The sequence below is a fragment of the Pongo pygmaeus genome, chromosome 21, assembly GCF_028885625.2.
Source record: "Pongo pygmaeus isolate AG05252 chromosome 21, NHGRI_mPonPyg2-v2.0_pri, whole genome shotgun sequence".
NCBI classification, from domain to species: domain Eukaryota; kingdom Metazoa; phylum Chordata; class Mammalia; order Primates; family Hominidae; genus Pongo; species Pongo pygmaeus.
The window spans coordinates 62,669,756-62,692,528 of record NC_072394.2 but is presented as its reverse complement, the minus strand read 5'-3'; the positions used below and the strand labels follow the sequence as shown (position 1 = coordinate 62,692,528).

The following is a 22,773-nucleotide window of genomic DNA, read 5'->3' as shown; positions in this document are numbered from 1 at the left end:
TCTGGGCTCACTTCCTCAGGCCACGGTGTTCACAGCCCTGTCTGTCATCCACTCTGACAACCACAGCAGGAGATGCCCAGGCTCACCAATGGGTTTCACAAAACAGGATCCCAGGACCTCAAGTCAGAGGCTCAGATGCGCACCCCAGACCCACTGCAGCAGGGTCCACAGAGTTGGTACTGGGGATCGCTGCTTTTTAATGAGCCCCCCAAGTGCCTAGACCCTGGAGCCCAGTTGCCTGTATTTGAGCCCCAAATCTACTGCTTTCTATGGCTGTGACCTTGGACACATTACCCAACTTCTTTGTTCCTGGGTTTGCGCATGTTATAAAAAGACGTATGACAGCACCTCCCCCAATAGGCTGATGTGCGGACTGAGAGTTAACATCTTTCAAGTCCTCAGAACAGAGTCTACAACAAAGTGAGTACTATACACGTGTTTGTCAAAAAAATAAGTCTAGCCTGACAGAGACTGTCTACATTTATGTCTTCCTTTGTGCTTATTATTCCACAGGCCTGAGTTTCCACTGCCCTGCAACAGGAGGAGCTGCTTAGGGTCAGAACAGCCTGGGTAGCTTCTTGGTACATCCTTCCCCAAACAGGGGGCATACAGAGCCTCCATGACACAAGCATGTGGACTGGCTCTGCCCTATCCATGTAAATCTGCCCATGGGTTTGCCCAGCTCCCAAGCTGCTTTCTAATCTTCCCAGGAGTACACAGTGGCTGTGTTGAGGGACCTTTCAGGATATACCTGAAATCAGAATCTCACCCAATAGACCCCTTCAGCGCAGTCAAACTATGTCTTTCACAATTTTGCAGGAAAAGAGCCTTCATTCTGAGGTAGGAGGCCAGCAGGTCTTGTTTTCTGGTCACAACCCTGCTGACCAAAACAGGATCTGGTCCAGATGGGATGAAGTTAAAACAAACAAAAAAAAACCCCAGCAGAAACCAGCAGATGAGACGAAAGTGATCCCTGGATGCCCTCATTGCTCATTGGTGCAAGAGACTCACACCAGTGCCAAGACAGCTTACAAACGCCATGGCAGTGACCCAGAAGTTACCACCGCTCTCCTAGAAAGTTCTAAATAACCAGCCCCTCAGTTTGCATCAACCTGCCGCTTAATTTGCATATAATTGAAAGTGGGTTTTAGTGGGTATAAATACAGTTGCCAACAGCCCATATATTTCCGACTCTGAGTATACTGCCTATGAGTTAGCCCTGCCTTGCAAGGAGCAGTAATGTTGAATAGAAGACTGCTGTCTAACACCTCCACCTCACCTTTGAATTCTTTCCCAAAACCCTCCTGGCCTAATCCCCAATTTTGGGGCTTGCCTGTCCTGTGTCAATTCTGTCTTCATTTGGATTCTGCAAAGCAGCACTGGACAGAGGATTCTCATGAAAGTGATAGCTATGGACTTAATTGTGTTCCCTCTCCAAACCCACACGTTCAGGCCCTAACCCCAATGTGATGGCATTTGAAGATGGAGCCTTTGGGAGACAATTAGGTTTAGATGAGCTCATGAGGGTAGAGTCCTCATGATGGAATTAGTTCCCTAATAAGAAGAGATACCAGGGAGCTTGGTATCTCTCTCTTCATCCCATATGAGGACACGGTGGGAAGGCAGCCATCTGCCAGCTAGCAAGAGAGCCCTCACCAGAACCCAACCATGCTGGAACCCTGACCCTTGGACTTCTAGACTGCAGAAACATGAGGCAATACACTTGTGTTATTTAAGCCACCAGTCAGGCTATAGTATTTTATTATGGCAGCCTTAGCTGACGAACGCAGTGATTTAGGAGGAAGTGTCCCCAAATCAAGCCTGGAGCACAGTGGGGATGCAGAACCCATAGCGAGCGCACAGGACAAGGGGAGCCCTCCCTACCTGATTCAATGTCTCTGCCATCCTTCTTTCCACCGGAGCCAGGAGTTGTCTGTGCATTGTGGCATCTGGGTAAGCCTGCAAGCAAACCAGTAGAGTTTCACACTACAGCAGAGCCCTTGTCCTACCCCCCAACCCCTGTGTGTCAGTGGCCCCAGCACAGATGGGGCACACTCAGTACAGTTCTCTTAGAGGTAAAGAGCCAGGCCCAGGGCAGTTTGCTCACGTTTCCTCTCTTTGTGTTGGGGGAGAGAGGGAGGCCCTGCAAGCTCTCATGGCTAGACTTTCCAATGCCTGGGCTGAAACACACTTTCAGTGAGGAGGGAACCCGAGTGAGCCCAGCCAGGAGGGGTGTTCATGCTGACAGCCTCACTCATGCCTTGCACCCCCTCAACTACACTGCCCCTCCTCGTTCATTTTGGCTTCTCTTCCTCTGAACCTTGCCCATTGTTCTCCATGATGGGATGCTGGCAGTCACCTGCTCATCTGGCCCATGTCTGTGGATCTGGGTCTCTGTGCTATCTAAGGGCAAAGGGTAGAGTGGTAGGAAACAGGCTTGACATCTACCGGGAGGAGTGGCTACCTGGGGGCCCACAAATCCCACCACTAAATCACGTGAGTCAGGCTGGCCTGGAGGCAAGCAAAGCACCCGGGGCCTCACTGTCGGGCTCACACAGGTGCAAGGCAAGCACCCAAGCATGTCGGTAAACGTAAGACTGATCACCAAGGGAAGGTTTAAGAGGGCATCTCACCCAGTTGAGACCAAGGAGTTCTCAGGAGGAGGAAGTTGTAGGGCCAAGGAACAGAAGGGAATTCCGATGAGAAGAAACAGCACAGGCCCTAAGCAGGGAGGGAACTTGGTGTGTTCTGTGGCTGGAGCCCAAAGAGGTGGGGTGCTGGGATGGTTAGGGAGGTGGGGGGAGGCTCAGAGCAAGTTGGAGCCATATGTGAGCAAAGGCCACGTGATAGAGGATCTCGCAGGACATTAAAGTCATAGGTCTGTCTTAGGCTGGGTTCTGCAAAGCAGCCCTGGAGGCAGGATTCCCTTAAGGTCATAAGGTTGTAGACTTTTCCCAGGTGCAATGGCAAGCCATCAGGAAGTTTTAAATTGGAGAGTGACATATGATTTGTGTTTTTAATCACTGGTGGCCTTTATGGCTGAGATGACTTCTGATCATACCTGGGTTTAGGGATACTTATTGGGTTCCAGAAGATGTATGTAAAATATGATAAAGCTTGGGGCAATTTTGTATGTCCATGAGGCTATATATACACATACATATGTATATACATATACACACATGCACATGTACAGACATACATATACACATGTTCATATATGCATACTCATGCCTCTGTACATGTACATGCTTCTATACATATACATATAGACATATACATATACAGTTGACCCTTGAACAGTGTGGGGGTTAGGGGTGCTGATGCTGCACAGTTGAAAACATGCCTATAACTTTTGATTCCCCCAAAACTCAGCTAACAGTCTACTGTTGACTGGAAGCTTTTCCAATAACATAAACAGTCAATTAATGCATATTTTGTATGTCATATGTATTATATACTATATTATAATAAAGTAAGCTAGAAGAAAGAAAATGTCATTAAGGAAAATATATTCACTATTCATTAAGTGGAAGTGGATCATCATAAAGGTCTTCATCTTCATTGTCTTCTCTCTGAGTAGGATGAAGAGGAGGAGGGAGAAGAAGGGTTGGTCTTGCTGTCTCGGGGGTGACAAAGGCAGAAGAAAACCCACATATAAGTGCACCCACACAGTTCAAACTCCTGTTGTTCAAGGGTCAACTGTATACACATATCTATCTATATACACATACATACATACAGTTATGCACTGCATAACATTTCAATGACAGGCCGTATATATAAAGCTGGTCCCATAAGACTGTAATGCTGTATTTTTACTGTACCTTTACTATGTGTAGGTGTTCTGTTTTTTTGTTTGTTTGTTTGTTTTTTTGAGATGGAGTCTCGCTCTGTCACCAGGCTGGAGTGCAGTGGCGCTTCTCAGCTCACTGCAAGCTCCACCTCCCAGGTTCACGCCATTCTCCTGCCTCAGCCTCCCGAGTAGCTGGGACTACAGGCGTCCAGTTAATTTTTTGTATTTTTAGTAGAGATAGGGTTTCACCGTGTTAGCCAGGATGGTCTTTATCTCCTGACCTCGTGATCCGCCCGCCTCGGCCTTCCAAAGTGCTGGGATTACAGGCGTGAGCCACCGCACCCGGCCTGTGTAGGTGTTTAGATACACAAACACCATTGTGTTCTAATCGCCTACAGTATTCAGTATAGTCACATGCTGTATGGGTTTGTAGCCTAGGAGCAACAGGCTACACCATGAGGTCTAGGTGTGTAGTAGGCTACACCATTTAGATTTGTGTAAAACACTTTATGAGGTTTACACAGTGATGAAATCACCTAATGACACATTTCTCAGAACGTATCCCCATCATTAAGTTAGACATGACTGTACATATACACATGTGTGTACACATAGTGAAGCCACATCATACCAAGGTAAGCCGAACCAAACATACTTGGCCAAAGATGCAAGGTGTGGACCACTACAAGCAGCCCTAGGGACCCTGCTGCCTGGCTCCCAGTGCTGGGAGCACTTGACTGGAGATGCTGTGCCCTCAGTCTGTTTAGCCCCAGGGGCCTCTCAGAGGAGGAGCCTTAAGATGTAGGCTATGTACAAAGTACCCTTGCACCAGATGCTCACTGACCAAGCATGGGGCTCATCCAGGGCCAGAGGAAGATGGCATGTCAGTTTCCAGCCTGGCTCCTTCCCGAGGTATACTTGGGGTGATTTTGCCTCAAGCCAACTTCAGGTCCTAACCCCACACTAGTATGGCTGCACTGTGGCTGAGAGAGCACCATCTCTCCTCTCTGGGCTTTTGTGGACTTAGCCACTGGTTTAACTCTATCCCCAGGGCCTACGACTCCTCAAAGATACTTCAGCTAGAGTATTTGAATTTTATTTTCATTATTTACAAATTATTTCAATAATAATATTGAATATTATTTTTATAATATAACAGAAAGTGGTTTACATCTTTTTTAGTCTCCCACACCAACATGTTAATTTGGGATGCCATGTTAGCTTTTATGAAACTCAAATGAAGCTTTTTGTCCCATGTTTCATTACTCAAAGAGAATACGAATATTGTAAACTGAGCTATTCAAAAACCATTAAGATTTGAAACTGCTTCTTGGTATACATCAAAATTTTCTTGATAATTTAAAAACCAGTTTATAATAATGTGAGGCAATGAATTAGGTGCTAAGTTAACATAATTTTGCAAACTATATCCACAACATTCAACTTCCTTTTGTTTACATCAGAATCATTATTTTTATTGGCTATTTTGGTAATAGGTATATGTTATTAATGTCAATGCATACAAAATTAGTACTTAGATGTTTTATTTACAATGGAGTTATTTGTAGGATCTCATTTGAAAAGAAGAATTCTGCTGCAAAACATATTTAGAAAAAAAAATTGACTAGATGATGTCTAAGACCCCCTTAGCTCAAAATTTCTATAGGTCTGTGACAAAGCATAGCAGAAAACTCAGCCTATGATTGAGGTCTTAGCAACTCAACAGCAAAAGAAATTGCCAGAGACTGAAAAGCTCTTATGCCCTCAAGTCACGGGATAAATGTGCCTTAACTACTTCCAACCTCTCTTCACATTCGCTTCTCCTTCAGTTTGTTTGGATGTTGGGCATATTTTTTTATCACCTCTTTCCTTCCAAATTTCCAATTTTCAGGGCTTTCCACAGCTTTTAGGCAGAACAATAAGGTAAGTTTTTTCACAGTAACACCTACATCTGTACTTACAGGAGTAGAGTATATGTTTTTCACACCTCTTGGCTCAAAGAGCTCGCCATAACCCTTAAATAAAAGAAAGATGAAATATTTACTGATTTGAAATAAATTACCAAAGGATGCAAATACATAACTAGAAATTCTTGCAGTCACATTGCCTTTCATTTTTATACTAAAGGTATAGTAATTCTAAAGAGTGTAGATATTCATAGCAGAAATTCATGAACAAGTTTCATAGTTGCTTTGTGAAGAAGGAACATGAGAATATTAGATTTGCAAGCTCTATCTTGGGTCCGTGAACACCCAGTAAGATTTCCTTTGTGCCATGGCCATGCCCTGAATACAAACAAATGACACACATCCACTCCTAGGACCCAGGACTAGCTGCACAACTCTCAGGGCTCAGTGCAAGATGAAAGTTGGGGGCCCTTTGTTCAAAACTTAAGAATTTCAAGATGGTGACAGTAGAATATTAAACCAAGCAGGGGTTCTTTAGTGGGGGAGGCCCTGTGCCATGGTGTGGGTTCCATGTCCATGCAGCTGGCCCCAAAAGGACCAGAAGGGTCAGCTGCATGGACATGGAACCCAACATTCATCAATGCAGGAGCCCTTCAGTGACGGATTTGTGGCATCATCTTTGTGCAAAGAAGAACACCATGTTTTCATCTTTGCTCAGATACTGCCTGTGCAAAGATATGAAATTATAGAGATCTTGAATTTATTTTAGAAGCTGTCCCTCATAAAAATTGGATATGATTCTATGGCTCTTTAGACCCTGAATACCTCTTTTAATTCTATATCGGAAAAGCACATTTTTGTTAAATAATGGCTAGTTAAACTGGTGAGGTCGAAATAAGGTCTGTGATCGAGAACTGTACTCAGAGTGTTGTGCCAAAGTCCATTTTCTGATTTGATCATGGAGTAGGGTTACATAAGATGGTATCTTTGGGGGACCCCCAAGAACTCTCCGTACTATTTTTGCAACTTCTAGTTAGTCTACAATTATTTCAGAAAAAGTCATTTCACAAAGCAATAGTCCTAGAATTTGTATGTAGAGTACATGAAGACACAACACAGATGGGAAGTCAGGCCTCCCTTTCGCTGGAAGCATGCAGTCACTGGGCTGGAATTTAGTCAGGGCCAAAGTCCTGTGCTCTTAACTTTATAGATTATCTCTGGTGCCCTTAGAAGGACATGAGAAAATGTATCTATTTGTGGATGTTATAAAAAGTGTCATATTTGATCAGGATTATCAAACAACTCTAAAAACAGCAGCCGTCACCAATAATAATAATACCTAGTTCTATAGATGGAAATAGAGTTGGGTGGAAAAAGCCTAGCTTCTCAGATTTTCATTGACTATGTGCCTTTTTCTGACAGTATCACAGAATCTTCTACAATGGCCCTCTCTCAGAAGAACCAACTGTTAGTCACTAGTGAGATGGCCGCAGCAGGGAGCAACCTTCTGGAACTCACCCAACTCCCCAGAGCACAGCGTGCTTGGGCTGACCTATTCGCTGCAGATGGGGGCATTTCCTTAATATCCTAGGGGGAAAATGCTGATTTACTCAAAGGAGAATGGATTTCTCTCCAGCTGGAAATAAAGTGGGCATGTGTGACCTCTCACTGCCTCCCCTTGCTCATATATTCATAGGCAAACAAATTAACACGATGAGAGGGAGGGCGCGGAGGTGGGGAAAGGAAAATGAAGAGAGGCAGGGAATAAAAGGACAGGCGCAATGGAACTGCGTGGCAGGAGGGGGCTTGAAGGTGAAGATGCTAACGTTCTTTCCGTGACACAGACACCTGAAAACTGCACAGACACGCAGACGAGAGCGAGAAGGTGACACTCACAGGGGAAACTGTTTAGATTTAGGGATGGGATCGTGGGCATTTTCTGCTTTGGGTTTCTGTTATTTTAATAGTGACCCTTCAATAATGAAGTTAAATTTCAAAGAAAATAAAGCAGGCAATGGATCTTGACAATGGTCTCATTGACGCTGTTTCATGCTATGCAGCAGATTTTAAAATATCAGGTTACCCCATAAATCATAAGTGATGGCTTCACTTAGAGAAAGTGTGTGAATGGCAGTTTATTTAAGCAGTCACCACAGATGTACTTACTAGAATATTCACAGGACACTGAAGGGAACCCAGAGATACACCAAAACCTAGAAGGTGGAGGCTTTGGTTTCCTCCCCTGTAAAATAGGGAAGCAAGATTGCCCCCACTACACACACACCCCTATGGGTTCTGGTGAAAATTCAATGAGATGAGGCATGCAAAGTGCATAGTGTGCCCCTCAGGGCAACGCCTAGGCCTCTAGAAGTTTGCAGACTGGCTCAGAGGAAGGAAAGAGAAGGCTCCCGCCAGCCCAGGAGGCAAGTTTGTAGGAACGAGAAAAGGGCAGCCTTTCCCCCAGGAACACGGATTAGTGATCAGAATGCATGGCGGACCCAGCCCTGCTCACTGCCCTGGCCAGGCACATGCTCATTTATGGCAATCCTGGGTCAACTTTGTTTTCAAAGTAGGGGACACCTACTACTTATAGAATGGAAGATTTAGCTATTTGGGAAACAATTTTAAATAACACTGATTTGCATGGTGAGAAAATTATTCCCTCTCTGATTCTGTTTCCACACCCTAATGACATCCAGGAGGAAGTGTCACTCTGGTGCTAGCCTGGCTTCCATGCTCTGCCTTCCTCGCAGAGGGGCCCTGGGCCTTTGGCAGTGACATCGTCCACCCAGTCATCGTGCCCTACTTCTTTCGTGGCTATTTTCACACTTGCCTGCTCTTTATACAAGTAAAACTGTGTTTTCATTTACAGTTGAAATATAAAATTTCCTACTTAAATAAATGTACTTAATGTGGACACAAGCCCATTTTAAGAAAAAAGTGTCTTAAGAAAAAGTGTCTTAGACTAGTCCAAGTGCCATATGCATATGGCAAAAAATCACCATATGGCACTGGACTCAGTGATATTTGGAAGTACTGGGTCATCTGACGCCATAGCAAAGATGAAGGAACTTGGCCACCGAAAGGCAAGGGTGTTTTAGGCTAAGGGAACCATGGGGCTTTGCAAGTAGGGGCTGGGGTTGCTGACTTGCAGAAGAACCTCCCTGGATGTGGCACTGGGAGGAGCATCCCAGGGGTTCCTTGTCAGGGAAACCATCAGGAAAGTCACCTCTCCGAAATCCAGAAGCAAGTAAGGGGCATGTTACCTTAACTCCCTGCGTGGGTCCTGCTGCAGCTGTGCAGATGAGCAGAGCCAGCCTCTGGCCTTCAACATCTGACCACATCTGTAAAACACAGAGAAAGAAATATGACAAGGGCTGAAATCACAGATAGCAGAAATAAAAACAGAAGGAAAGGGATGACATTTTCTCCAAAACACATTGTATCTGTGCCATCACAGAAGAAGTCCAGACTGTAAAAAATACACCTCTCCTGTAAATCTGGATGACTTATGTGGAAAAAGAATGTTATTTCTGTTTGCCTTTTGTAATTGCTCGCTGGGAGGTTGAGCTTCTCGTGGTTCAGGGTTCCATGGAAACTGGTGGCAAAAGGCTCATTTCAGGAGCTCTCAGAATTGAAAAGCTTGTCTTTTTCTAGGGCTCATAGTGATGGCTCTTGGGGTCACCAGCGTTGCATGGTATTCTGTGCATTGTCCCATTCATTTATCATCCAACATATATGTTCACTGAGGGACTCAGGTTGATGGGTGCTGGATTTCTGTTGGCCAAGGGCTCATTAGCTTCCCCACATGCAGGGAAGGCATCTATGCAGTTCTGTAGATCATCACCATCAGATGGCATCCCTATAGTTTAGCAGTAGAATGTGACAACGTGTGTGCAGCTAGTGATGATATCTTGCATGGAGTTTTCCCAAGAGCACAGAATGCTCCTGGTGAGTGGATGTGAAATGTAGGCTGGTATATTCATGTAAGATGGATAGAGGGATAAGTGCACCTAGAAATGGCCTTATTTACCAAGGTTACAAAGATATAATCAGTAATTACTGCTAATAATGCTAATATTGGTAGCCACCCTTTATTGCATGACTGTTAGTGCTGAAAATTTTACATGTGTTATTTGATTAAAGAGTCCAACAAACTTAAGAGACAGAAGACTATCAAGCTCACTTTATATATGAAAGTCAGAATCAGTTAGATTATGTAACTGATCAATCACAGATTTGGAATCTACACCCAGGTCTGTTGAATTCCACTTCTCAGAGCCCTAAGATACTGAAGCAAGAATGGAGATGTGCCTTTAGCTGTGAATGGGAAACAAGAGAAAGATTTGTTGGTACAAGAAGAGAACAGAGTCCCTTGCCCAGCATGAGGTTCTCTTGTCCCTCTGGCATAGCTGGTCTTTGAACAGTGCCACCATGTCATTAAGCCCCCTCCAACCCTCCTGGTCTTAGCATCACAAGGGCCAAGGTTCCTTTCCACCCACACTGCTTCCATAGCTGCTTCCTCTTTTCCAAGAGACAATCACAAAGCTGCTGGGAAAGAAGGGTAACCAGGGCATCCCCACTGTCCCTTCCATCTCAGCTACAACCCGAACCAGTGCTCAGGGAGTGCGACATTCCTGCCAGTCTCCTCCAAGCTCAGCAGCTTTCACTCTCTCCCGCCAAGGAGGAGACTGAGGCACAGCCCCTGGGCCTGGGAACCATTTCTGTTTCCCTTCATGGTTGAGCCTCTGAGCCACTGGAACTGTCCAAGGCAAGAAATTCTACTGTTACACAAAGACTGCTGTTTGTCCAGATGCTTTTCTTCTTAAAATTACACAACAAATCAAGTTTGCTGCTGCTCTCATGTTTGGGATGGGGAGATTCCTTCCAGGGGACTTCACAATCTGGAGAGTTTGGACCTTGCTCCTGTTTCCCCACCCAGGAAGGGCTCACAGGAGGGTGCACAGGCACGTACCTGCCAGAGGAGCCTAAGCGACTGCTCCCTTGCCTCCTTCATGCTGCAGGGAAGACAAAATGCAAAGAACCCTGGAAGCCTTGGGCGAGCACCAGCTTCTTCAATCAAATATTTTTGAGAAACTCTCTAATTACATGAGCATCATATCAAAGTTCATTGAAATATCTTTTCCCTAAATGTCTCACTTCATTCAATAAGTCTCTCCCTTCCAGGAAAAAAACATTGGTGGAGATGTAAGATGAGGTGACCGAATCCTCTGTGTGTGTTTCCTTTTGACATTTCTTTTGCGTTCATTTTCTAAATCAACCACTTAATTCTAGATGAAGACAAACAGGAGAGCTCACAATGTTTTCATCTCTTTGTCTGTCTAACCCCAGCCCAGGGTTGCTGCAAGGACGACTAAGATAACGTAGGGCCCATTTCAGAAGCAGCCAGTTTGAAAAACCAGTGGCCATTGGCCAATTACTTTATATGGCTCTGCCTTGTGTTAGGTGCCTTCATAGGCATCCTCTTTGATCCACAACCTATCTGAGAATTTGACTTTATCATCCCAGTTCACAGATGAGGATATAGGGGTAAATGATGAAGCTAATGAGATGTGAAGGCAGAAACAGAGCCCAGGGCTTGTACCTCCAAGGGCAGTGAGCTTTCTGGTTGGCCTCTGCCGGACAATGGTAGAAAAGCAGGTTCTGCCACAATCTACCAAAAGCCATGGTCAAGAAGCCAGCTCAGACTCATTTAACTAGTGAGCCTAACACAATCCCATTTAGGGAATGTCTACCTAATAAAAATCACTTTTTCCCTAAGCACAGTTTCTCAAACTCACCACTTAGGAAACTGGGGCAGATAATTCTCTATGGTAGAGGCTGTCTTGTGTGTTGTAGGCTGTTTAGCAGCATCTCTGACCTCAACCCACTAGATGCCAGTAGCACTCCTAACTGTGACCATCAAAACTGTCTCCAGGCATTGATGAATATCTCCTACGGGGCAAAATTGCTCATGGTTGAGAACCATTGATCTAAAGGAATAAATTCATTTATCTGAGTTAGACAGTATTTGCAAGAATTTTTTCCCACTTGCTACTGAAACATGGGTAAGAGTGAAGAATTAAGAGGTGGTACAACGGGTGAAAAAATACTTGCTATATGTCTGTGTATTAGTGAACTCATTGCCATAAGACACAAAGCATGACATTCCACTACCTGGGCTGAAGTGGCTTTGCTCTCCGCATTATACATGACCAGTGTTTGGTGGCCTTCATCATTGGATACAGAGCATCCATGCCTCTTAGGTTCAAGCACAAAATAGCATCGCAACAGGAAAAGCAGAGCCACTGTGATAAGACAAAGGGGAAAAACAGATTAGACAAGCTCACCCATATTAGAGGTTTCATGAGGATCTTGTTCTGTTCATATATAACTCAGTCATGAACTGGCAAGGCCAAATTGTGTCTTAGTCATCTGTGTAGCTATAAAGTTTAGCACAGTTCTAGGGTACAAGTAGATGCCACATAACTGTTTGTTGAATTAATCAATAATACTATCTGGCCAGTAATATTGTCTTGTTTCTTGGAAAAGCTGCTTTCTTATTAGCCTTGCCAAGTCCAGGAGCCTGGACATCTGTTCATTGCTGTCTCCATGGTTATTACAAACAAAGTCAAGGCCACTCCTTGACTACGTTGACTGATGGATTCCATTGTGAGTAGAAGCTGCTTTTGCTGGCCAGGGATCTTGCCTGGCCAGCATGGCAACCTCTGATCTGCATCTAGGAGCCTGAGTACACCCAGAAGTCATTCTCAAAGCCATTCCACCAATCCTGCCACCGCTGTCCCCTACCCCAGCAAGCCCCATACTCCTGGCCTATTGCCTGGGGAGAGGAGCCACAGTCCCAGGACACCCCTACAGACCACTTACCTGCCAGAGCCACAAAGGCTGCACAGACAGGGCACAGGACCCCCACAAGAAGCCCCACTCCTGCATCTGCATGCTCCACACACGTGAACCCACTGGCACAGGGGCAGATCCTTACATGGACAGTTTGCTTCTGGGAAAGTCCCTGTTTGTCTCCAATGAAGAGTGGCACCAAGTAATTACCACGTGGCAGGCTTCTCAAGGTTAAAAGTTCAACTGATTGACCTGCAGAGGGAAAAAGAACATGGCATGCATTGACTCACTCATCTGCTCATCCGCTCAACGCACGCTTACTAAACGGCCTGCACGGGCCAAGCTCTGTTTGAAAGTAAGCCAACTGCAGAGTTAGAGGGAGGGGTCCTCAAGGGCACCCTCACTTCTGACACCAACTGCAAGTTCACGGATTCCTAAGAGCACCCTCAGGTTCAACAATTCTCTAGAAAGACTCACAGAACACACTGAAAGTTGTTACAGTGATGGTGCCGTTTTTTACAGGGAAAAGATACAGATGTAAATCAGACAAGGAAAGAGGCACCTAGGGCAGAGTCCAGAAAAGCACCAGCAGCAGAGCTTCTAATCATCCTCTCCTGAGAAGCCAGGTCAGCATCGATGAGGGACAGAACACATGGGATGCTGCAGCCAGGGACGTTCACCTGAGCCTCAGGCTCCAGTGTCCTCCTGGGGCTTGGTCAGGCAACCTGGTGGGCCTCCCAGGTGGGCGGCCTCAGTCTCCAGCCTCTCTGGTAGTCGACTGATACTATGTGACCAGAAGTCCCCAATCTAAATCACATTGCCCCTATCTGGCTCAGCCCAAGACACCCCAGAGATCACCCAGACCCCAAGGACAAAGACCAGACCTCTCTTTGGGCAAGGCAAAGTGCTTTACCACACACTCTAGGTCTGAGAACTACAAACTTGAGCACACAGTTTCAGCTGAAACCGTGCCACAGTCTACAGACGCCACGGCTAGAGGCACAGAGGAGAGTGTTGACAGTGGATGCCAGTTGCTTTTAACCTGCTCAGCATGTTCATCTTCTGGTAACAGTGCCCCAGTGTTTCTTTAGGGAAGCCCACACATCTTGAATTCTCAGTATGAATCAGGAGAGGCTGAGCCCAGATCCCAACAAGGTCCAGGTGTGGGCTGGGAACCAGCCAATCAGCACATCCGCCCTCCCAAGCCCCACCCACAGTGATTGACAGGGCAGCTGACCCAGGCCAAACAGTGACATCAATCCTGGAGCTTCCCTGGAAACACCCTTCTTGCCAGATGCTAGGATATGTCTCAGGGACTCCCAGCAGCCTCCTACCCCCGATGAGAAGAGTTTCCTAAAACAGAAGGAACCTAGAGAAAGGCAGACCATGTGTGGGAAGGTGGCTTCCAGGGATATCCTTTGAGCACCTAGAGCCAGCTCTGCCAGAACACAGACTTCTCTGGCTTTTTAAGCTAATAAAGTCCTTTTTTGCCTTAATCTGTTTGAATTGGATATCTGGCATTTCCCACTCTTTGCCCGTGACCAATACAAAAACTCACCCCAATTTTTCCCCAACTTCCATGTGTCTTCTGCATTTCCCCAGGTTTTGTCCAATTCAAATGTAAATGGGTCAGAGAACGGCTCCAGGTCCGGATCCTCTGCCTCGATGTGGAGGCGCTCATGCACAGCAGACTCACAGACCTCCATGTAGCGGGAACGTGGTCGGAGAGTCGGGACATTGTCATTGATGTCAGACAGGAAGAGCATTAGCGTCCCTGTAGCAGTCTGCGGTGGGAAACCTTGCACAGGGGAGGAAGTTTCAGGAGTTGTTTATCTCGTGCACACAGAGCCCTGGAGAATGAGCACTCTCCGTCTCTCAGAAAAAAAATATTCCTGAAATACTGGAATGTTTCCCTTTCAAGGTCATAAGCTCTCCTGGCATGCACGTGATCTGTTTTCCTGCTTTTATGAACATTCAGAACATTTGGGTAAGGTACGCTAATAAAGCACTTACCACCTCAAATCATTTGTAGAACAAGGTAGAATGTGGCATCATTAAAAAAACAAAAGGTCAATCAATGGTGCCAGGCGTCAAGGATGGGTAGGGTGGAGGAAAATGGGTGTGACTAAAGAAGGGCACCATGGGGGCCCCCGAGGGGAGGCAAATGCGCTGCATCTCTGCGTTGATGTCCTGGTTACAAGGTTACACTGTAGTCCTGCAAGGTGTTGCCCCTGGGGGAAACTGGCAAAGGATACTCAGGATCCACTAGATTATTTCTTAAAACTGCAAGTGAATCTACAATTATCTAAAAGGACTTTTCCTAATTAAAAAAAGTGGCAATCATCACTTCACAACTGCAAATATATGGAGCCAACCTAAATGCCCATCGACCAATGAGTGGATAAAGAAAATGTGGCATATGTATACTATGGAATACTACTCAGCCATAAAAAAGAATGAAATAACGTTTTTTGCAGCAACTTGGATAGAGCTGGAGGCCATTCTTCTAAGTGAATAACTCAGGAATAGAAAACCAAATACTGTATGTTCTCACTTATAAGTGGGAGCTAAGCTATGGATACACAAAGGCATGAGTGATATCATGAACTCTGGAGACTCAGAAGCAGGGGAGGAGGGAGCCAAGGGCTAAGAAACCTCACATTGGATACAAGGTACACTACTCAGGTGACCAGTGCACTAAAATCTTAGACCTCACCACTGCATAATTCATCTACGTAACCAAAAACCACTTGTACCCCAAAAGCTTTTGAAATACAAAAAGCAAAAAATAAAGGAAAAAAAAGTACCAATCATAAAATCATCCATAACAGAATGACAGAACCCTGAAACACTGGCCCCACTTTTTCTCCTCCCTTAATACTGATTAGGAACACGTGTTTCATATCTCCATTGCCCCCCACCAACATTCCACTAGTTAATTACAGAGTGGAACGTATAGTGACATATCACTTGGAGCCTGGGTTTTAGTTCACAGACTTTCTTAAATACAATTTTAAAGTTATTTGAACATTTTTATTTCTTCGACTTTGTTTTGGTGTGTTTAAAATTTCAGTCTTAGGAGAGTGTAGAGAAAAATGCTGAAACATGCTCATAAAACCACCCATTCTGGTTTATGACAAATGTGTCCCTTACAGTCAGTCCCATTTACCTGAGCTCGTATGCCATCCCAAGCACAAGGAAGCTGTGCTAAATATTTATCACACATCATTGGCTTTGATAAAGAGCTGAAGAGTTAGCTCATGAACAGATGAAAAAGATGCTGGGTTTGATTGCAGCCTCCTTGCTGGTTTAATTGTCTCTTCTGAATGAATACTGCCCTCTTTCGATGGTATTGGTCCCTTGTTTACCATTACAAGAATTATTACCAAAAATAATCACCAGCATGGATGCAGAGTGATAACAAGGTTTATTTTATCCTTTTCTCAGCTGTGCTGAAAGATGCTCACCAGGGTTATTTTCCCACAGGAAGCAAGAATGAGCATTTTATTTTTCCAATTTTGGGTAAACACTCACCATCATCAACAGCGTGAACGATGATTATATAAAAACTGTTATTTACATGAGGGGATTCTCGGTCAATTGGCTCCACGGTGATGACCACTCCGGAGTTTTCGTCTACGCTGACCCAATTTGCTGGGTCATGAACCAGTTTATATCTTGTAGAAGGAAAACGGACAGCCATTTTTAAAATTAAAAACTTACATGAAAAGAAATAAAAAGTTGCATGAAAAAAACAAAATATGTCATAGAAACACTATTCCTACCACAAGTAATTTGAGAAATTCTAAGAGCAATTAAACTATGAGAGTGTTTAATTCACGAAAGGAATGGAAGCACAGGGAGGACAGCCTAAAGACACTCCTAAGTCTGTGGAATCGACATTCACCAGAAGACCAAGCATCACCCTCCTTGTTGGACTGAATATAGTTTTGTCTGCCTTGGGGAGATGTTTCATCCTGGAAAGGAACCCATTTTCAGTGGCCTGTAGATGATGTTAGCTTAGTGTGAAAAACCAACCTGCCCTTGCAACAGAAACCTAGGACTTTACCCCTGGTGTGTTCCCTTTGCAGCAGAGCCCCAGCGGTTCACAGTTGGGTAACCCCATTCCTCAAAGTGGTCGTCCACATCCCCCTCACCTATGTGAACCTGACACCACTTCAAGGGGTGGGCCATGCCAAGCCCTCCAGGGTTCCTGAGAGCTGTCAGCCATTGGATGGCATCCTTTGCAACCTTGCCAGGTTACCAACCCCAGCTACCTGCTGAGGGCACCGCAGCAGGAACCTCCTGGAATCAGGCAAACAACAACCACAACAAAAAGTGCAGGTCCCAGAAAGGTGAGGAGAGGGGCAGTTTCTCCTTACGCTTTTTCTTCATCATCTGGGCAAATGCTTTTCAAAGGGTCAACAAGGATCCCTCTCTCATGTTGGGTGGGTCACAGTTTTTAAAGGGATTGAAGCTTTTCATGCACTGCTTCACTTCTTAGGGAAAGTTCCAGAAGTTCCTTAGAAGCACTGTGATTTTGCAATGTTTACAAAGGAGGGGAAGAAACTCAGAGTTCCTTTGTGGATTATCTCAGGCCAAAAGGCAGCTCCCTCAGCTAATGCAGATGAAGCAGAACTAGAGGAAACCAAAGCTGCCCCTCAACCCAGATCACGCCTCTACCCTGTAACAAAAGACACTCATCCTGCCTCCTGAACAAAGCCATATTGAGGCTAAAATGATGGACTGTTTAGCTCTTGATTTCAGCACAGGCCAAACATTTATTGAGACCTACGTATGAGCCAACCATCCCCAAGAGATAGGAAGACAGCAACGAATTAGGAAAGGCTCCTATTGGTTGTACCCAAAGGGATCCCCAGCCAGCATCACAGGCATCCCTGGGAGCTTCTTAGAAATGCAAATCTCAGTCCTGGCTCCAGACCTCTCAATCAAATTCTAAGGGTGGGTTGGAAACCAGCCTGGCCAACATGGCAAAACCCCGTCTCTACTAAAAATACAAAAATTAGCCAGACGTGGCAGCATGTGCCTGTAGTCCCAGCTACTCAGGAGGCTGAGGCAGGAGAATCACAAGAACCTGGGAGGTGGAGGTTGCAGTGAGTTGAGATTATGCCACTGCACTCCAGCCTGGGTGACAGAGAGAGACTCCATCTCAAAAAAAAAGAAAAGAAAAGAAATTGTAGGGGTGGGGCCCAGCAATCTGCATTTTAACAAGTTCCCCCAGAGACTAATACACACTATAGTTTGACAGCTACTTCTTAAGAGCCTTGCTAACTCAAGGTACACCACTGTGCACCAGAAGGGATCTGTGAGCTGTTGGTTGGCTGCTCACAATGAGATAACTGCAAAAATGAAGAGCAAGTGTTGAGAAGCTCTTAGAGTGATCAGCATTGCTATGTCCCCCTAGTGCATGAAAATTTTTCTAGTAATTCAATTTCATTATATTTTGCAAACTTATCACTCCATAATGAATTGTAAATTTTAAAAAAATCTAGCCATTCCCAACAGATAAGTTGAGAAGTGTTGCTGTAAGGGGAGGAATGTCACACTGAAGTGTGGACCGAGGCCAAGTAAGCACAAGAAATGAGTGAAGCTGGTGGAATGGGGTCTGAGGCCAACTGCTGAGCTCAGCCTGGAGAGAGAAGGGGCATGACTCATGACCCCTTTCTGTCCCCATGATCATGGTCTTATGGAACACAGACCCAAAAATGCCAATTTCTTTCATTTCTTCAAGAACATCAGGAGATTCAGGCCATATGCCACCCAAGTGCCCATCGATGGATGAGTGGATAAACAAAAATGTGTCAATACCACATATGCATACTTAGCATCAGAAGGAAGGACATTCTGATACATGCTAAACGTGCATGAACTTTGAGGACATTATACAAAGTGAAATAAGCCAGTCACCTAAAGACAAATGTTGTATGATTCTACTTTGATGACCTGGAGTCATCAAACTCAGAGAGACAAAAAGTCGAAGGGTGGGGGCCAGGGGCTGGAGAAGGGAGAATGAGGAATGAGTGGTTAATGGAGACAGAGTTTCTCTTTTGCCAGATGAAAAGAGTTCTGGAGATGGATGGAGGTGATGGTGCACAACGTTGTGAATGCACTTAATGCCACTGACCCATACCCTTACAAATGGATAAAATGGTAAATTTTATGTATATTTTACCACAATTTACCAAAAAAACCCCTCACTTTTCTTGCCCAGAAGCAAGAGAGGTACTGGTTTATAACTTCTGGTACAGAGTGGAGAGATAGAAAAATATAACGAATTATTCTAACACAAAGGAAAGAATACAAAAGGAACACATGGAAAATGCAAAGGAAAACCAACAAGTGAGTTCTTCTGCTGGGGTCAGAAAAATCTATGGATGGAAGATGACATTTAACTCAGGCCAATGGTCATGCACTGTGGCTTCTTGTATTTTCATCATAGAGGCTGAGGCAACCTCGTGAACACGTCCAAGGAGCTGGTTTTCTAACAGGAGCCCTCTTGGTTATGTGGCTATTTCCACTTAAACAACCGCCCTTCTTGGCCCTCTCTTCTCACCTTATCTGGCTGTCTGGATCCATGGCATTAAAAGTTCCCAACAGGGTCCCAGGCCTGGCGCCCTCCTCTTTACTGACAATGAAGCTCTGGGGGTGAAAGGCTGGTGGGTCGTTGGCGTCTGTCACCTGCACACTCACAGTGGCGCTTGCTGCTGCCTTCCTTGGTGGCTGAAGCTTTCCTCTCTCGCAGAAGAAGAGCCTCTCCTCATTCTCCACGACAATGACGAGGCTTTGCGCTGGGCGAGTCTCATAATCCAAAGCCTGGAACCCCAGAGAGAGGATTTCATTAGCACCAGCTGCTCCTCTGGCCAGAGGAAGCCCAGCGCCGAGTCATCATTGCGAACTCAGAGCTTGTGGCTTTTGCACTTCATTTATTATTTACGTTGTCTTTGATAATGATCAAAAGACAGTCTTCAGCTCATTTTCAAATCATTTATGGAGTTCTTTTCTCTTTTATTTTTTCCCTCCTCCTCTGCTGGTTGAAAAGAACCACCATCCTTCAGAGGGTAATGAAAAATGCAACAAAAACCATAGCCTAATGAAACATTAATGAGACAACCATGCAGCAAAAAAATCAGGGGAACTTAGGGAAATATAGATATTAATGATCATAGTTATTCAGGGTACAAAGTGGTCAGTTGACTTAAAAAGATTGAAAGGCTGGGAATATTTTGAAAATTCAACCCCAGGCATCTGGTGCAGCGTCTACAGAGCCTTGCTAGTCATAGCACGGTCTGCAGGCCATCAGCATCCCCTGGGAGCTGGTCAAATGGGCAGGCAAATCTCGGGCCCTGCGCCAGACCTGCTGACTCAGGTCTGCCTTGTCCCCAGGTGACTCACCTGCCCTGCACTGCACTAGAGGCCCTGGTAACTCTAGGTCTGGGTGTGAGCAATGAAGACTAGAGGCACTGGGGTCAGACTGCCCCAGTGGGATCCTCCACTCAACCCCTCAAGCTGTGTGGCTTTGTGTAAAGGACCTAACCCCTCTGGGCTTTGGTTTCCTAATCAGTAAATGAGATGGTAATATTAATACTTTCTTCCAGGCCAGTTTCTCCATTAGGCACAGTGCCAGGGGCTCTCCATACTCTTGGGGCCACACAGATGCACTCCCATTTGTTTTAAACTTTAAAAGTCTTAAAGATTGAAAATTCAAATGAAAAGAAAGAACTTTTAGTGTTGAAGAAAATGTTTTCATTTTTTAATCACATCTGAAAAAGAATAATAATTTTAAGGCCTATGTAAATCTATTACATTTTGCCTACAACAACAAAAAATTAAATGGTGAAGTATTTAGTCATATCAAAATAAGTTTTATTATTGATATTATTTTGGTAGGAGGAGTCCTCAGCCCACACACAGAAGTGGCACTGAGACCCTGCCTTCCTCGCCTGGTGACACACGGTACGTAATGGGCCCAACACCCAGCATCCATGGACGTTAGGTCCCTAGTTCATTATGAGTGATCCTACAGAAGAGGCCTCAGCGTCTGCCACCAACTGGTTGGTATGTCACCGGTATGGTGTTACCTTGATAACATTTAATATCCCTTCATTGGTCTCAGGGTCAGTCGAAATATCAAAATGTCCCTCTTCATTGCCATGCGATATGTTGAATTTTGCTCTCCAAGCTGATGTAAATGGAGAATCTCGATCTTGAACCAGGAGACGCAACACACCCTGGCTGACTTGGCCTTCAGGAATCTGAATCTTATACTGAAAGAAGCAATCATCATGTCCATGTCATGGAAACAAAAACACAATTGAAAAGGAAAGCAGAGAGGAAGGAGGGAGAGAAGCAGAGAGAGAGCAAGAGAGAGAAGGAGAAAGAATGTTGCTCCTCATCACAACACCCTGGGGATATTCCTCATGCTGCTAAACCTGCCCTAAGGGATTTGCAACTCCGTCTGTTACAGCAGAAGGTGCATCCATTGGAATATCTGCCCCCTCCTACCTGTGACTCGCTAAATAATTTTTAAAGTACTCTTAAATCCAACTCAATGCCCTATTTTTTCTAAGAATTTTAAAAATAATAATACGCAATCCTAGTTTATGCTCTCTAAAAATCCTAGCTCTTCCCCTAAAATAGGACACTTGTAGTTATTCAGATTAAGGTGATCATTTATCTAACACATGTAGATCTTCAAAATAGCTTGTTATTCAATATTTTTGGAGACAATGTTTCTAGACAAGCACTTCAAAATAACAGGGTATATTTTTTTCCAGCCGTGTTTTTGAGAGCATTGCTTTTTACCAAGCCAGGAAAAGATTTTGAAACAAGGTTTAAGCATAATATTATTTTGTAGTTATTATATACTTCTGGTGAGGTGCTTTGGTTTGCAAACATTTCACTTTGGTTTATACAGGGTTTTTTTCTAATTAAATTACACCTTTTAAAAATAATTGTTTGCATCATTTATTCAACAACAGCTTCTATGTGCCACATTCCATTTCAGATGCTGTGAACAAGACAGGCAAAAATTCCGTCCTTGATGGAGCCGAGAGCTGAGTGTGTGTGTGTGTGTGTGTGTGTGTGTAGGGGGATTTATAAAATAAATAAAACTAATTGATTAAGTAGAACACTACTAAGCAGCAGAAAGCACAAAGGGGCTAGAGTGTGTCCCAGGAAAGAAGTGGGAGGGTTTTAACTCAATAGTCAAGAAAGGGCTCACTGAGAGAGTCAGAAGAAAGGAAATATGGTGGATATTTACTTTTTTAAAAATACATATGCAATAATAAAATATTGGAAATAGATCTTGAGTGATTCTTATTTTATCTCTTAGCCATCTCACGTGTCTTAGGTGGAGCATCCTTCCCAAACCATCTTACACAGTGGGTTTCAACACTTTCTTAAAGGCTGGCAGTCTTGCAACCTGGGAAATCCCATGTGGACCCTAATATACAACGTTTTTAAATGTTCACTGCAGTTACTTCTGTACTTGGATAAGGTAAGGTGTGGAAGGCGAGGCCAAAGCCTACCTGCTCACCTTCCCTCTAGAATCCTGAACATGGTGTGAAAAGCTTGGGTGCAGACTTCTCACCCAAGGGTGATTCTTCTCCCTGAGGGACATTTGGCAATGTCTGGTGACACTTTTGGTTGTCACAGCTGAGGGGCGCTACTGACATCTACTGGGCGGAGGCCAGGGATGCTGGTGAATATCCCGTAGCACACAGAGTAGCCCCCACTCCAAATAATCATCTGGCCCAGTGTCAGTTGGGCTGAGCATAGGAACCCTGACTCCAAGTAAACAGGAATTCCCTGTCTTCCCCTAGACTTCAGTTTTCCCATCTGTAAAACAGAAATCATGTCGTAGTTTCAATAATCAAAAATGAAAAAAATGCATGTAAAAGTTCTTAGCACAGTTTCTGGCATACAGCAGTCAAAAATGTAAGCTCATGTGACCATTATGAAGTGCTTCTATGTCAATATGATTTGGCTTCTGGATTCTAGCTTCAGTCACTTTGGAGAATTGCACCTATCTTGGGTGACTGCCCAATATAGTTTGGAGATTTCTCCCCGCCCAAATCTCATGTTGAAATGTGATCCCCAGTGTTGGAGGTGGGGCCTGGTGGGAAGTGTTTGGATCATGGGGCAGATCCCTCATAAATAGCTTCGGCCATCCCCTTGGTGATAAGGAAGCTC

At 44.7% G+C, this 22,773-nt stretch overlaps 1 protein-coding gene across 3 annotated transcripts in view; it reads right to left on the bottom strand.

The window, feature by feature from the left end:
- CDH26 (cadherin 26) overlaps positions 1–22,773 on the bottom strand; it is a 55,412-nt gene that overhangs the window by 5,876 nt on the left and 26,763 nt on the right. The window contains exons 8-17 of one of the 3 annotated variants that reach the window (XM_054467623.1): positions 20,661–20,846; positions 19,136–19,395; positions 16,096–16,238; positions 14,120–14,359; positions 12,592–12,813; positions 11,881–12,011; positions 8,970–9,047; positions 7,222–7,290; positions 5,758–5,811; positions 1,885–1,959 (exon numbers count right to left, since the gene is read on the bottom strand). In XM_054467623.1, the coding sequence (XP_054323598.1) occupies positions 1,885–1,959; positions 5,758–5,811; positions 7,222–7,290; positions 8,970–9,047; positions 11,881–12,011; positions 12,592–12,813; positions 14,120–14,359; positions 16,096–16,238; positions 19,136–19,395; positions 20,661–20,846 (1,458 nt within the window). Of the gene's footprint in view, positions 1–1,884; positions 1,960–5,757; positions 5,812–7,221; positions 7,291–8,969; positions 9,048–11,880; positions 12,012–12,053; positions 12,269–12,591; positions 12,814–14,119; positions 14,360–16,095; positions 16,239–19,135; positions 19,396–20,660; positions 20,847–22,773 lie in introns of those variants that run through there. The other 2 variants (XM_054467624.1, XM_054467625.1) reach the window with 2 other exon arrangements.